This window comes from Thamnophis sirtalis, unplaced genomic scaffold, assembly GCF_051295495.1.
Source record: "Thamnophis sirtalis isolate CommonGarterSnake01/CBP01778 unplaced genomic scaffold, rThaSir2_p1.2 scaffold_1, whole genome shotgun sequence".
NCBI lineage: Eukaryota > Metazoa > Chordata > Lepidosauria > Squamata > Natricidae > Thamnophis > Thamnophis sirtalis.
This window is the reverse complement of record NW_028261381.1, coordinates 42,078,509-42,091,379: the sequence shown is the minus strand read 5'-3', so window position 1 is coordinate 42,091,379 and position 12,871 is coordinate 42,078,509. Positions and strand designations below refer to the sequence as shown.

Genomic DNA, 12,871 nt, shown 5'->3' with positions numbered 1-12,871 from the left:
CATTGCCCTGTAAGTCCTGACATAAATTTGTCTAGCCGAGGACAATTTTTATTGAGCATTGATGTATAACCCAGACTTCTTACATTCCAGGTGCCTGAGGGTAAACCCAAAAGGTTTAGATGATGAAAGCAAAGATTATCTTTCATTGTATTTACTTCTAGTTAGTTGTCCAAAAAGTGAAGTGAGAGCAAAATTTAAGTTTTCTCTGTTAAATGCAAAAAGAGAAGAAACAAAGGCAATGGGTAAGTGTATTTTTAAAATTACTCTCATGTTGACTTTCAGTGTGAGAAAGAAATACTTGGGCCTTTCCAAAGACTGTCAAAAGGGTGAATTAGAATCTTCACTAAGCTTCATCGCCTTTTTATTCCCTTAGAAATACTTAATGTTTATGGCAAATCAAACCTTTCAGAAAAGATTGTACATTCTAGCTTTCCATAGATTTTTTTATATTCTTCCTTCCTTCCTTCCTTTCCTTTCCCCCTCCCTCCGTCTCTTCTTAACCTCTACTTTGCAATAGCTGCCTTGGGTTTTTAAGCTGATGTTTGTCTAGTTGACAGTACAGGAAATTTGTTTATTTAAATTCTGTGTTCCATTTTTTAAAAATCACTTTGTAGATATGATTGGGAAAGCATGCTGTCTGTAAAGCCTTTCACAGAAAAAGCTACTAAGATTCTGTAATTTCCATTTAATGAATATTTGTAGGATCTGTCAGTTTGTGACTGCTGAGATGACTAAACAGTTAACTCCTTGATGTGTCTTACTTGGGGAGTTTTAGCAACCTGCTTCTGCATTCAAATCAAAGGATAGAATGAGGTCTCAGGTAAGCCAGACAGCCTGCTGTCTGGGTTAAATGAGGCCTCATTCTGTCCTTTGATTTGTGTGCGAAATGCTGTTGATTATCCTATTATGGAGCTTTCTTATTTTTCTCTCCTGTTTCTTAAAATATACCAGTATAAATCCGTGGCGTTGATGCATTGTGTCCTGTGATGGAGATACTCGGCTATTTGGAAGACCTATTGGTGGCTCATGAATCTGCACAGTGGATACTGTTACTGGGCTAGGTTCACTTCATTCTCCCATGTATTAAAATAATTGTTTCACAGTCAAGAGCCTTTTCTCACTAGGCTTAGCTTCTCTATAACTGACTCCCACCAGAATGCCATAGGTTACTAGTGGATGAAAATAACTTTACTGCCATTGTAGCTTTCATAACAGCAGTATTGTTTTTTCTAATATAGTGTTCCCCCACTTGACACCTTTCAGGGTTTTGGTACCCAGGCCAGGATTGGGAGAATTTCTCTCCAGCTTGATTGGAGAACAGAAGGGTAGAAAAGCCTGCACAACCTTTGTAAAATGACTGTGTACAATACTTTTTCTAGGTAACATGTTCGTTACCTGACTAATCGGCATCCAAATATTACTGAATACTTTAAGATTACAGGTAGTCCTTGACTTATAACACTTCATTTGGTGACATTCAAAGTTACAACAACACTGAAAAAAGTGACTTATGACTATGTTTAATACTTGTGACAATTGCAGCATCCCCATGGTCACATGATCAAAATTCTGATGCTTGGCAGCTGACTCATATTTATGACGGTAGCAATTTCTTGGGGTTATTTGACCACTTTTTGTGACCTTCTGACAAGCAAAGTCAGTGGGGAAGCCAGATTCAGTAAACAATTATGTTACTAACTTAACAACTGGGTCTTTATAACAACAAATATTTACCTCTATATTTTATTTCTGTGTTGTTGGTAATTGAATCAAACACTAGTAATTTATATTAAACTATGTTCAATGCACAGCAAGTAGGGCAGTTTCTCAGCCAAAAATGTATTCATAGATACATAGATTGCTATTAATAATATGATGACTTCAGCTCAGTAGGAACCTTGGATTTCATTTCTCATCTGTAATTATTTTAAAATGTCTTTTAATTGAATATACTCCTGTTTTATTTATTTACTACTAGAAAGCCAAAGAGCATATCGATTTGTTCAAGGCAAGGACTGGGGTTTTAAAAAATTCATTCGAAGAGACTTTTTACTTGAGGAAACTAATGGTCTTTTACCAGATGACAAGCTTACACTATTTTGTGAGGTGGGTAATCAATCTGTGCTTTTTAAAATAGAATATTGGTTTCCATGGCTATGAATGAGAAATGAGGAAAGCTTTAAATGTTAAGTTTATCCCTTCTGTATTAAAGGAACACCCTGATCAAAGGTTTAAGCTTAATGGTTTTCTTACGTATTTGATGCAAGATCCATTTTCTATAAATAAGTTGCCCATTAGACGCATTGCTATTTAGCACAAAATGAAAAGAAATCTGAGGAATACTCCTGTGATTGATGTCTGTCTGTCTGTCGGTCAAAATCAATCAATCAATCACAGGAATACTCCAACTTCCACTCCATCCTCATAAAACTGTTTGCATGTTCCTAATGCTTCACTTTATTCTACATTGCATAGGGATCCATCATAGGATCAAAGGGTCATGTTGCCATCATGTGACATTTTGTGATGTATTTCCCATTCACAGAATTGGGGTGAGCATGGCCTGCACATGATGCATCCAGCCCACGGGGCCGCCAATTTGACACCCCTGGCTCAAATTGACCAGAACTTTGAATGCAAAGTCTTAAAAGACAAAATAGTTTATTTCCACAATGAACGTGTAATGATCATGGTGATCCCAGACCTTTCCTGATTAGCTTACCAACCAAGAAAACAGAGGGGAACAGTTATGGGGCATGTTTTAAGAAGATGGAGTTTCTCACTTACAAGGTTGATATGCTAGAATTAGTAATTGTGTAGTGAAACTGACACAATTGCTTTTTTCAGAACAGTTGTGGTTTTTCATTACATTGATAATTCCCTGCATGACATTAGATGTTTAAAAATTATTCTGACATTCTTCAGATTTAAATCTGTTAACAATATTACAAAATTAAGATAACTTTTCTCAACAATCCAAATGTTCATGAATGCTTGAAAGAGTGAAAGTTGTTTAGATTAATTTAAAAATCCAATCAGTATAAATGCTCTGATGAAAAAGATGCTTGGCTTAAATCAATAAATCACTGTTAATTATGTCAGTACCCAAACAGTCTTAGTAAAATCCAGAAAGACTGCTTATGGCTTTTCCAAATGGAAACTAGTGAAGAAGGTTACGATCCCAGTACACTGAGTGTTAAATATACTTTGGCTGGTCTGCCAGGGACTGATTAGTGGCTTAGGAAGATGATAGATGCTGCAACTGCTAATAAGTTTGCTTTGATCTTTGTATTTACAAGAAATATGTGCAAAAATTTCTTGGCAAGCTTACAACTTAATTATGTGCCATTATATTGTGCATGAAGAATAATTGAAATGTGGCCCTTGAGACTAAATGGTACAAATGTACTGCATCTTATTTTAGTTAGACAGACAGGCTAAATTAGCTGTGTGATGAATTTGTTATGAATACAATTATTGCATTGATAAGTGGATGTAACAAGCCTAAATCTGAAAGGATTCTCATGTTATACAATATTCCTGAATCAAACAGTTTGACTGCAAACCAAACTTGTTAGAATTAAATGTTTAATATGGACGAAGGCAAGGAGTGCTTGCAACAGATGAAGTCTGTTGTATTGCAGTGTTTTTGCTGCATTGATTCAGGAGCATCCAGTCTTGCACTTCTTTTTCTTAACAAACTGGTGCAGTGGTTAGAGTGCAGTACTGAAGGTTACTTCTGCTGGCTGCTGCCTGCCTGCAATTTGGCAGTTCAAATCTCACCAGGCTCAAGGTTGACAGCCTTCCATCCTTCCAAGGAGGGTAAAATGAGGACCCAAATTGCTGGGTGCAATATGCTGACTGTGTAAACTGCTTAGAGAGGTCTGTGAAGCACTGTAAAGTTGTATATAAGTCTAAGTGCTATTGCTATTATTGCTAACTCCTTTTGGAGCGTCAGTCATTGTTTGGAAACTGAACATAGTTAGCTTTAAAATACAAATAGTCCTTGCATGATGATGACTGGTTCAGCAACAGTTCAAAATTATTTCAGCACTGAATATGGAGACTTATGACCAGTCCTCATACTTGTGTATGTTGCAGCATCCCCATGGTCAGCTGATTGTAATTTGGGCACTTGGCAACCAATTTACAATTATAGTGATTTCAGCATCCTGGGTTATGTAATCAATCTTTGCAACTTTCATTACGAGCTTCTGATAAGCAAAGACAATGGGAAAACCAAAGGTTGCAGCTGGTGATCGTGACATTGCACTTAACAATCACACAAGAGTCACTTAATGACAGCAGCCAGAACTGCTGCAACTGCCATAGGTTGGTTCAGTCACATGATTCACCGTTTACAGTCATGTCACTTAGCAATGGAGTTGCTGGTCTCCATTATCACTGCTAAGTGAGGATTATCTATAGGGAGGTCTATAGCTCCTCATTCTCACTATTGAAATGATTCTATTTTGCTGGGTCTTCTTGAAAATCTGGTATCTAGTGCGATATAAGTAAATTGTGGGAAAGTATATGGCAGGCACCCCAGAAGAAGAGCATTAATCTTCATTTCCAATAATCTCAGATGAATGCAGATTATTGAAGGCAGAGAGGCTTTGTGTATGCACAGATACGTATAGATGTGTGCATTTGATGGAAATCTGAATGCACATGCATTCAGATAGCCACTGGCTTATTACAATTTAATGACCAAACTTACAACAGACTTTTAAAAATCTACTTACACCTGTCTTTGAATTTATGGCTGTTGCCCCATACCTCTTTCCAAGATCACAATAATTTCACTACCATTTGGTAGCCACCTATATTAGGTTAGATTATTTGTCCATGTTGCTGGAAAGGTTCTCCAATTTTTAAAGATTTTAGCTACTAGAGAGGTCTTCTGTATATAAAATATAGCCTACTGATGGGTATTGCCACCATGGAATAACTTTTAAATTGCCGTTCTTCTTATGTTCCATTTTTATCAAAACTTACTATTTTGGACTTGATTAAGCCAGATATATTATTCTGTTTTGTCTTGTATTAACTTAAAATACTTGCTTCATATGCATAAGTATAATAAGACATTATCTGGGATAGGAATGCTAGCCCAGCATCCTTCTATGCTGATCAGAGCTGCTAGATGATGTAATTCAGCAACTATAGGTTTCCTACTCTCCAGTTGCAGAACCCTTTCTGGTATGTCTTAGCGGTGGGCACAAGTGCACACTACTCATGTAAGTGGATCTGCGCCCATGTGCATGTTTGCCCACCAGTCATGCAAAACTGTCCCTTCTCTGCTCCCACACCAGTCTGCAAAGCTAGAAAGGTTGGAGAACTCTATGATACAAGATAAAACAATTATTTTGTATATATTGTTGTTAGGTTTCACTAGGAGCAGATTTCAAACAACCACCTATAAGAAGTATTCATCTCTTGCTTTTTCTTAATATTCTGATAGTACAATACATGTTGAGTTGTATTGGTCATATTGGTATGTTGGTCTATTTTATTTTCCAAGCTAAATATCATGATTTTGGGGTATCGGAAATGAAACCAATTGCCTAATATATGCATTATTGCCCTATGAGGGCCTTAACATTACAGTTATTGATATATTATTTACTGTTTTGATTAGGTAAGTGTGGTCCAAGACTCCGTGAATATATCAGGACTGTCCAGTACAAACACCTTAAAAGTACCTGAATGTCGACTAGCTGAAGATTTAGGCAACCTCTGGGAAACCACAAGATTCACAGACTGCAGCTTTTATGTGGGAGGGCAAGAGTTCAAAGCTCATAAATCTATCCTTGCAGGTATCGTATACTTCTGTCTTGTTTCATAGCTTTTGTTACAATCTTGACCTACTATTAACACTTAAGTCTCTTCCCACAGCTCGTTCACCTGTTTTTAATGCCATGTTTGAACATGAAATGGAAGAAAGCAAAAAGGTGAGTGGAGTGCTGCTTTCATTTCTGTGGAATGATGTCCCAAAGGACCTAACCTTTGAATCAGCATAGGGTGACAGAAACCAATCAGTCAGTCAAATCAGCGACCCCCAACCTGTCTGGCACCAGGGGCCAGTTTTGGAAGAAAAATAGTCTTCTACAGACCAGGGGGAAGGGGAATGGTTTTCGGCGCAACCTAGATCTTGCACATGCACAGATGAAGCTCTGCTCACTTGCCCATCGCTTGCATGGCCCAGTTCCTAACAGGCCACGGACTTGTACCAATCCGTGGCCCAGGGGTTGGGACCCCTGGGTTAAATAAAAAAACCTCAAGGGCCAAATAGTATCTCAGTTTATTTGAACAATGCATTTAAAATATAATACTATATGAAGTGTTGCAAATGTGTGACCCATAAAATAAAAGTGCTTTGTGGATATTCATTTGCAGTAGATCGCATGCAGAACCTTGGAGCAACAGTTATAGAATTGGCCTTTCTGGATTGAATATGTCAATCTAAGGATATAGAAAGCATGGGTTGTCTGTCAAAACTATCCTGTCTATGGAGAGTCTCAATTATCCGGGTCATGGTTGTCCCAAAGGTGCTTTTCAAAAGGCAACTGGATTTCTTGCTTTTGTTTGTTTGTTTGTTAAAAATGTCTTGGATGAGAAGTGAAACATTTTCAAGGAAAAAAAACAAGACATTCCAGTTGCTGTTGGAAAATCATATTTGGGATACCCTGACTCCTGTACTTAGTTAGGAAGAAATAATTGCTCCATCAGAATAAAATTGGTTTCATAGTCCTTTGTATTGTTGCCTCCTTTTGAACTGCTTTCCCAAAGGACCTCAGCTGGTACTATTGCGGGTTTTTTGTTTTTTTACTCATTTCTTTGGCCAGGCATTGTCAAGCCTTCAGCGGCAATTGTCTTAAAACATTCTTTAAATTTAAAGCTAGTAGTTTGCTCGAAGCCTAAAACAGATTTGTAAGTGTAGAAAATGCAATATTGGACCTACATGTAATGTAGGAAGAGCAGTATCTGAATTTGCAGAGAAGCTCTAGTTCAACTTCTGACTCATTTATTTTTTACTACTTTGACTTTTTTATATGAATCCAAATGGAGCACCATTACAGCTTCTAAATTTCTGTTGGATTTCATGGGAAAAATGTTATTTCCAAGATTGAAGGAACCCAACAATAGGTTTAGTTAATGTTATCAGCAGGTATAATGGGGGCCTAATGAGTTTTGTAGCTGCATTGCTTTAGGTTAAGTGGTTTATAATACTTTAATTCAAAATCATAACAAGATTTTTTTTCTGATTTGTGTGACAGAATTGTGTCGAAATAAATGATGTAGATCCTGACGTATTTAAAGAGATGATGAGATTCATTTATACAGGCAAGGCTCCAAATCTTGAAAAAATGGCGGATAGCTTGTTGGCAGCAGCAGATAAAGTAAGTAAAGAAAAACTCTAGAAGTGCTTTGCTATTTATTTTACAAAATGTAGAAAGAACTCATTTTGACATTTTCCTACATTCAGGAATGCTACCAATACACGGTAGCATGAGTAAATACATGCTAAAGAAAGCATGTATGGATGCATACATGAGTAAAGAAAGATCAGACATTATATAAACATGTTTTATATTATTAGTGATAAGCTGTTATCCATTCTTTTGGGCAGTGTTCTGGAGAACCGAGGAGAATAACCACCCATACATGTAATTATCTATTTAGAAAGAAGAAAGGTCTTTTCAGACCTCCTGTTGTCATAATTTCCTCTTTCTAGGATATTACAGTAACAGACTAGAGAAGTGAAATACATAGATGGGATTAATATTTTTATTGGTGTTTCAATTCGAAGGATTAACATGCTTTAATTACTAATAATGGATCAATAAACTTACAGACTTAGCATTTATTTTGCCAGATATGTAGCCCTTGGAATTATTGTTCCTAATGTGAATTCGTTGAGGATAGAGCAGTACATGCTCTATCATTTAGATACTGTAGTTCATTGTGAGGGATCAAGTATTTCATAATTTCTGCCAGGCATTTGTATATTAGAGATGTCTGTTTTTCTGACTTAAGTAGCATTGAATATCTGCAAACAATTTTTCCCTCTGGTCAGTATGCACTTGAACGACTGAAGATCATGTGTGAAGAAGCTCTGTGTAGTAACCTCTCAGTAGAAAATGTGGCAGACATTCTGATTCTAGCAGATTTGCACAGTGCAGAACAGTTGAAAGCACAAGCAATAGATTTCATTAACAGGTATGTGATTTGTTCCATTAAAAAATCTTTCTCCTTTGAAAGGAGCACTTCAGAGAGATAATATTTGAGTATTTTCTCATGTACAGGTGCAGTGTTCTAAGGCAGCTTGGCTGTAAAGATGGGAAAAACTGGAACAACAGGTATGTACTTTGATCTCACTTAAGCATTCTCTGTAATCTCTGTGTTGTCTTGATCGCGAGAGATAAGAAATGAATAAAGAGTGAGAATCAGTGGGGTGCCCTCCATATTTCTATTATACATTTCTCCCTATTTTATGTTTATTGTATTTTAGTCTTTTCCCAGGTGGGTTACATGTATGTTTTATATTTGTGTATTTTGTAAATTTGATCAGGAAGCCAATTAAAGATAAATTGATAATATGGCTTTGGAATTAATGGGAGATCCATTGCAGCTCACATATAAATTGCAGTATTGAATGAAGTGCAGGAGTGCGCACTCTCTTAGTCCCTTCCCCTAAATATTGCCATCTGATGGGAGGTTTGGTTCCACCCTTTTAGCGTTCAGTAAGGCTTTGAAGAACTTGGCTTTTCCCCCTAAATGTTGGGAGATTAGATGATGGCACATTAGCTCTAATAAGCACTAGGTTTTTGTTGCTTTTAATGTTTTTGTGTTTAGTTTTATAGTTTAATATGGCTTTTTATATTATATTTTATATTTTATATTAACTTTTGATTGGCAGCCACCCAGAATTGTATGAAAGATGGGGAACTGTATAAATGTTTTAAATAAATAAATAAAACAAATGGCTTTGTGATTCCTACTCACAACAAGAGAGGGATTTGCTGAAATGTCAAGCAAGGTTTCCCAGTCTTTCAGGTACTGAAAAGTAACTTTTTGCAAGCCTTGATCACACAAGTTGGCTTTGGTAATCACTGACTAAAACTAAAAAAGAAAATGTTTTCATTTTGGTTCCTTATCTTCCCCATATCTCCACTTGGAAATATGTCTTGTTCATCTTTATATAGCTTGACCTTTGAGTAGACATGCCTATAGTATTTTGCAAATCCTCTCAACCCACTTTTTGTGCATCTTTTTTCTTTACAGTCAAGCCACAGACATAACGGAAACCGCAGGATGGAAATCGATGATCCACTCTCATCCCCACTTGGTCGCTGAGGCCTTTCGGGCCCTGGCCTCTGCACAGTGTCCGCAGTTCGGCATTCCACGCAAACGGCTAAAACAGTCATGAAATCTTCCATGAACTCTCGGGAACTAACGCCTCCTAGTCCATATCCAGAAGGGTTTTTGCAAACCAACTGCTCAAATGTGACCCTTCTCTGCAGAACAGAACCAGAAAGCTTTTAAAGAACGGATAAAATATATGGTTTAATAATCAGCTTTAAATCAGACTGATAATTCTCCAGTTCACTGAAAGGCCTTAACGTCAACTATTCTAGTTCATTTGTGATTTTCCTGTTTTTTTGTTTTTTAAATGATGCCTCGTCGTTTTTGACTCGGCTTTGTAGGATTGCACTAGCTCCATAAGGCAGTAATGCTGATCAACGAAGACCGTTTTCAAAAGGATCTTCTTCTATTTTCCTTTTTTTTAAATCCCAAAATGAAAATTATCGGTTGGTCTTATGGTAACTGGATTTCAACTAGCCCCCTGTTAAAAAAGCACTTGAACTGGGGGCAAACAAGCGCTCCAGTCCAAAATATTGTATTTAGGATGTATCTGCCTATCTTCAGAGAGTGCTGTCAGGCATGCAGTGGCAATATACTACTCTGAATATAATTTATTTTTCATTGGTTCAGGTGACTGAGGGAAATATGCAATGTCTTGGCTCAGAAATGTATTTTACTAGTATTTATAAATGCTTACTATGTGAGTGTGCCCATCAGTGGAAAAAAATAGTAATTTTTTTTTGGCCCATGTTGCTTTATGATCCATTGTTCTTTTACCTTGTACTGAACCAGAGTGAGAGTTGGTACGGAGAGGAAATAAGGGATATGTGCTGTGGAAGAAATGGTTATTTCTCAAATAGAATACATGGGAGATTAAGGATGCTTAAGAGCGACCAAATGTCGATTTCAGAAATGGGCCAAAATGGAATCTCAGTATGCACTTTTAATGTGTAACTTTTGTATGTTGTGTGGTACATATATATTTTGGTTTTGATAAATATGGTACAGTACTTGTGGCCTAACTTTTGAAATACATTAAGATGCCCACAGCCACATGGGATTTAGTTTTGTTACTGCAAACAAGGAGCGCATGACTTAGAGATGCTGATTTTAACTTAATATCTTCAAGTGTTCGTTCTGTTTCCACACTTTGGGTAGGCTTAACTCTGTTCCCTTAGTGTGTGTATGCACAAGCCTATTCTCACTAGTGAAAATTGCACACACACACATCTAGCAGGAAGAATAGAAGTCTGAAATGTCAGTATTTATAAGCACTGACCTGCTCTTTTTAGCCTTCATTATTGTACTAGCATTGTGGATGGTATTGAAATTCTGCCTAATGTGAAAAGGAGCTTATAAACAACCTTGTAAACTGCTTGTAACAAAGAAAGGGTTTTTTAAATAGTTACTATAATTATTGTTACTATTATTCAGAATTTAGCTTTAATGCCAACACTTTCAGTGTGTGTGTTAGCATTGTTTACAATTGGAGGGATTTCTCTGCAAACATGCACATTAGAAATGTTTTATTATCATGGATTTACCTTAATAATGGTGATGTGATATATCTGTTGTGTGGGAGAAATTGCCTTGAACCATAAGTAAAGGGAATTTCTTGTGCTTTTGCATAAAAGGTTTTAGGTAGCCCATTTGACTGACATGCTCAATTAATGAAGGTTTCCTTAGTTTTTCAAAAAATATTCCCTGTTTTCAGCAGGAAAGCATTAATTCAAAGATCTAAGGCACATTTGTTCTGAAAGATTATTATTTTGAATATATGTAAAGAACAGTTGGGAGCAAAAAAAAAAAAGAGTGCTTCCAAACCAATGCTAAAACTTGAAACAAATCTCCATTCTGGCTCAACTCTTTCTTTCACAGAAAAGGTCAGTGCAGAATTTGAACATGCATCCTTGAAGCGCAGTTAAAAGGACCATTTTTGTGGTTTCAATGGGCCTGAACATTACTCAGTGAACCAAAGTGGTACAGCACTGTTCTATCCAGAGATGTGTTATAGTTTGTAATATTTCTAGGAAGTTTCTGTTTATCTAAATTAAGATCATGTACAGGTAGGTGTTCTTACCAGTGAAATTAAAAGAATGTAATGTCCCACAGTGATAAAATAAGATTTTGCTGCACAGTAAACAACATATTCATATAAGCAACTTTGCATTTTGAATGTTGCAGCTATAATATAAAAGTGACTTGAATATTTAATAGAGTGATTGTCCATTTCAGCTTCTTCTGGTAGTACTTGATACAGCAGTCAAGAAGAACATCTTAAACATTTTCGTTAAACATTTTAAAAATCTTAATAGCACACTTTGTACCAAAAATATCAAGCACTGTGTGATAAGAACGAAGTACTTGTTTAAGACATTGTATCAAAATTTACAAGATGTTGCCATAGATGACCTTAATAGCCAATCGTATGAATTGAACTAATAATATTGTTTTACTTGTTGGCTACAGCAAAATACTCAGTAAAGTAAAATTAATGTTGTTTTCTATGGATTTGCTAATCCATCTTTATTTTCTCAAGGAACCACATTCAGTGTTTGCATTCTTCCAAAAGAGCTGGCAAGAACAATCTGTATTTTCTCTACTTACTGGCTGAAATCTGGAAAGTTTGTGAGGATGAGGAAGCCCACCCTTACTCCCAGATTTTCAGCTCAAATATCAAACTGCTGTGTTTGGCTTGCCTGTTCTGTTCCTCTTCATAGGCCTTCAGTATCAGACCTCTTTCCCTGACCCCAAAGAGAGCAGCCTGCATGTGTTGTGTTATGGTGTATGGGTTTCGTAAGATTTGTTTTCTGAAACATGGGACTCGGATTTCTGCTAAAAGCGATAGTTACCATTTAAATTACTTGTGTTGATGATGTTTTTCAATGAAGGAAGCCTCAGTAACTCATCCAGATTTTGGCAGTCCATTTACTGCACGCTGACATATAGTGCCCGGTGGTTTTTTGAAATGCAAGCTGATGAAATGAAGAAAAAAAAGGAAAGTTGTGGGAGAATTTAGAGAGAAAGACTGATATAGAAGTCATTAACATTGTATCTGGCCAGCTCATCACAGTTGTTCATCTCAAAAACTGGAGATGCCAAATATTTTTTAAAAGATATACTTGTTTCTGGTAGCCAATTGCAGGTTGAAGATAGCTCTGGATATCCTAGAAAGAGAATTATTAAGATGAGGCATAGCTAAGGTATGTGTGGCTGCTTTTGTTTTGTAATTCCTTGATTTAAGTATGGCAATGTGATGAGTAATGGCTATTTGAGAGTACTTGGCAAGGCACTAATGGCTCTATTATAAAGGGATTCCTTCAAGTTCAAGAAGTTGATATTTTTGTCAACTTCCTAATAAAAGGTATTGGGATAACCATTGAGGCATGCTTTGTTTTAAAGCTATAAAAGATTTCTTAAACCAATTGATGTGTAGCCCAAATTTAATTTTTATTGACTGGATTGATCGGAATCCTTCCTATGGACTCTAATTAGTTTCAGC

At 36.6% G+C, this 12,871-nt stretch overlaps 1 protein-coding gene across 2 annotated transcripts in view; it reads left to right on the top strand.

Moving 5' to 3' along the window:
* Positions 1-11,876, top strand: part of SPOPL (speckle type BTB/POZ protein like) — a 39,791-nt gene extending 27,915 nt beyond the window's left edge. For both annotated transcript variants that reach the window (XM_087710961.1, XM_014073419.2), the window contains exons 4-11: positions 91-242; positions 1,979-2,106; positions 5,642-5,819; positions 5,899-5,954; positions 7,281-7,403; positions 8,081-8,223; positions 8,310-8,363; positions 9,289-11,876. In XM_087710961.1, the coding sequence (XP_087567087.1) occupies positions 91-242; positions 1,979-2,106; positions 5,642-5,819; positions 5,899-5,954; positions 7,281-7,403; positions 8,081-8,223; positions 8,310-8,363; positions 9,289-9,433 (979 nt within the window). In that variant the 3' untranslated portion in view covers positions 9,434-11,876. The remainder of the gene's footprint in view (positions 1-90; positions 243-1,978; positions 2,107-5,641; positions 5,820-5,898; positions 5,955-7,280; positions 7,404-8,080; positions 8,224-8,309; positions 8,364-9,288) is intronic.
* The last annotated feature ends 995 nt before the right edge of the window (positions 11,877-12,871 follow it).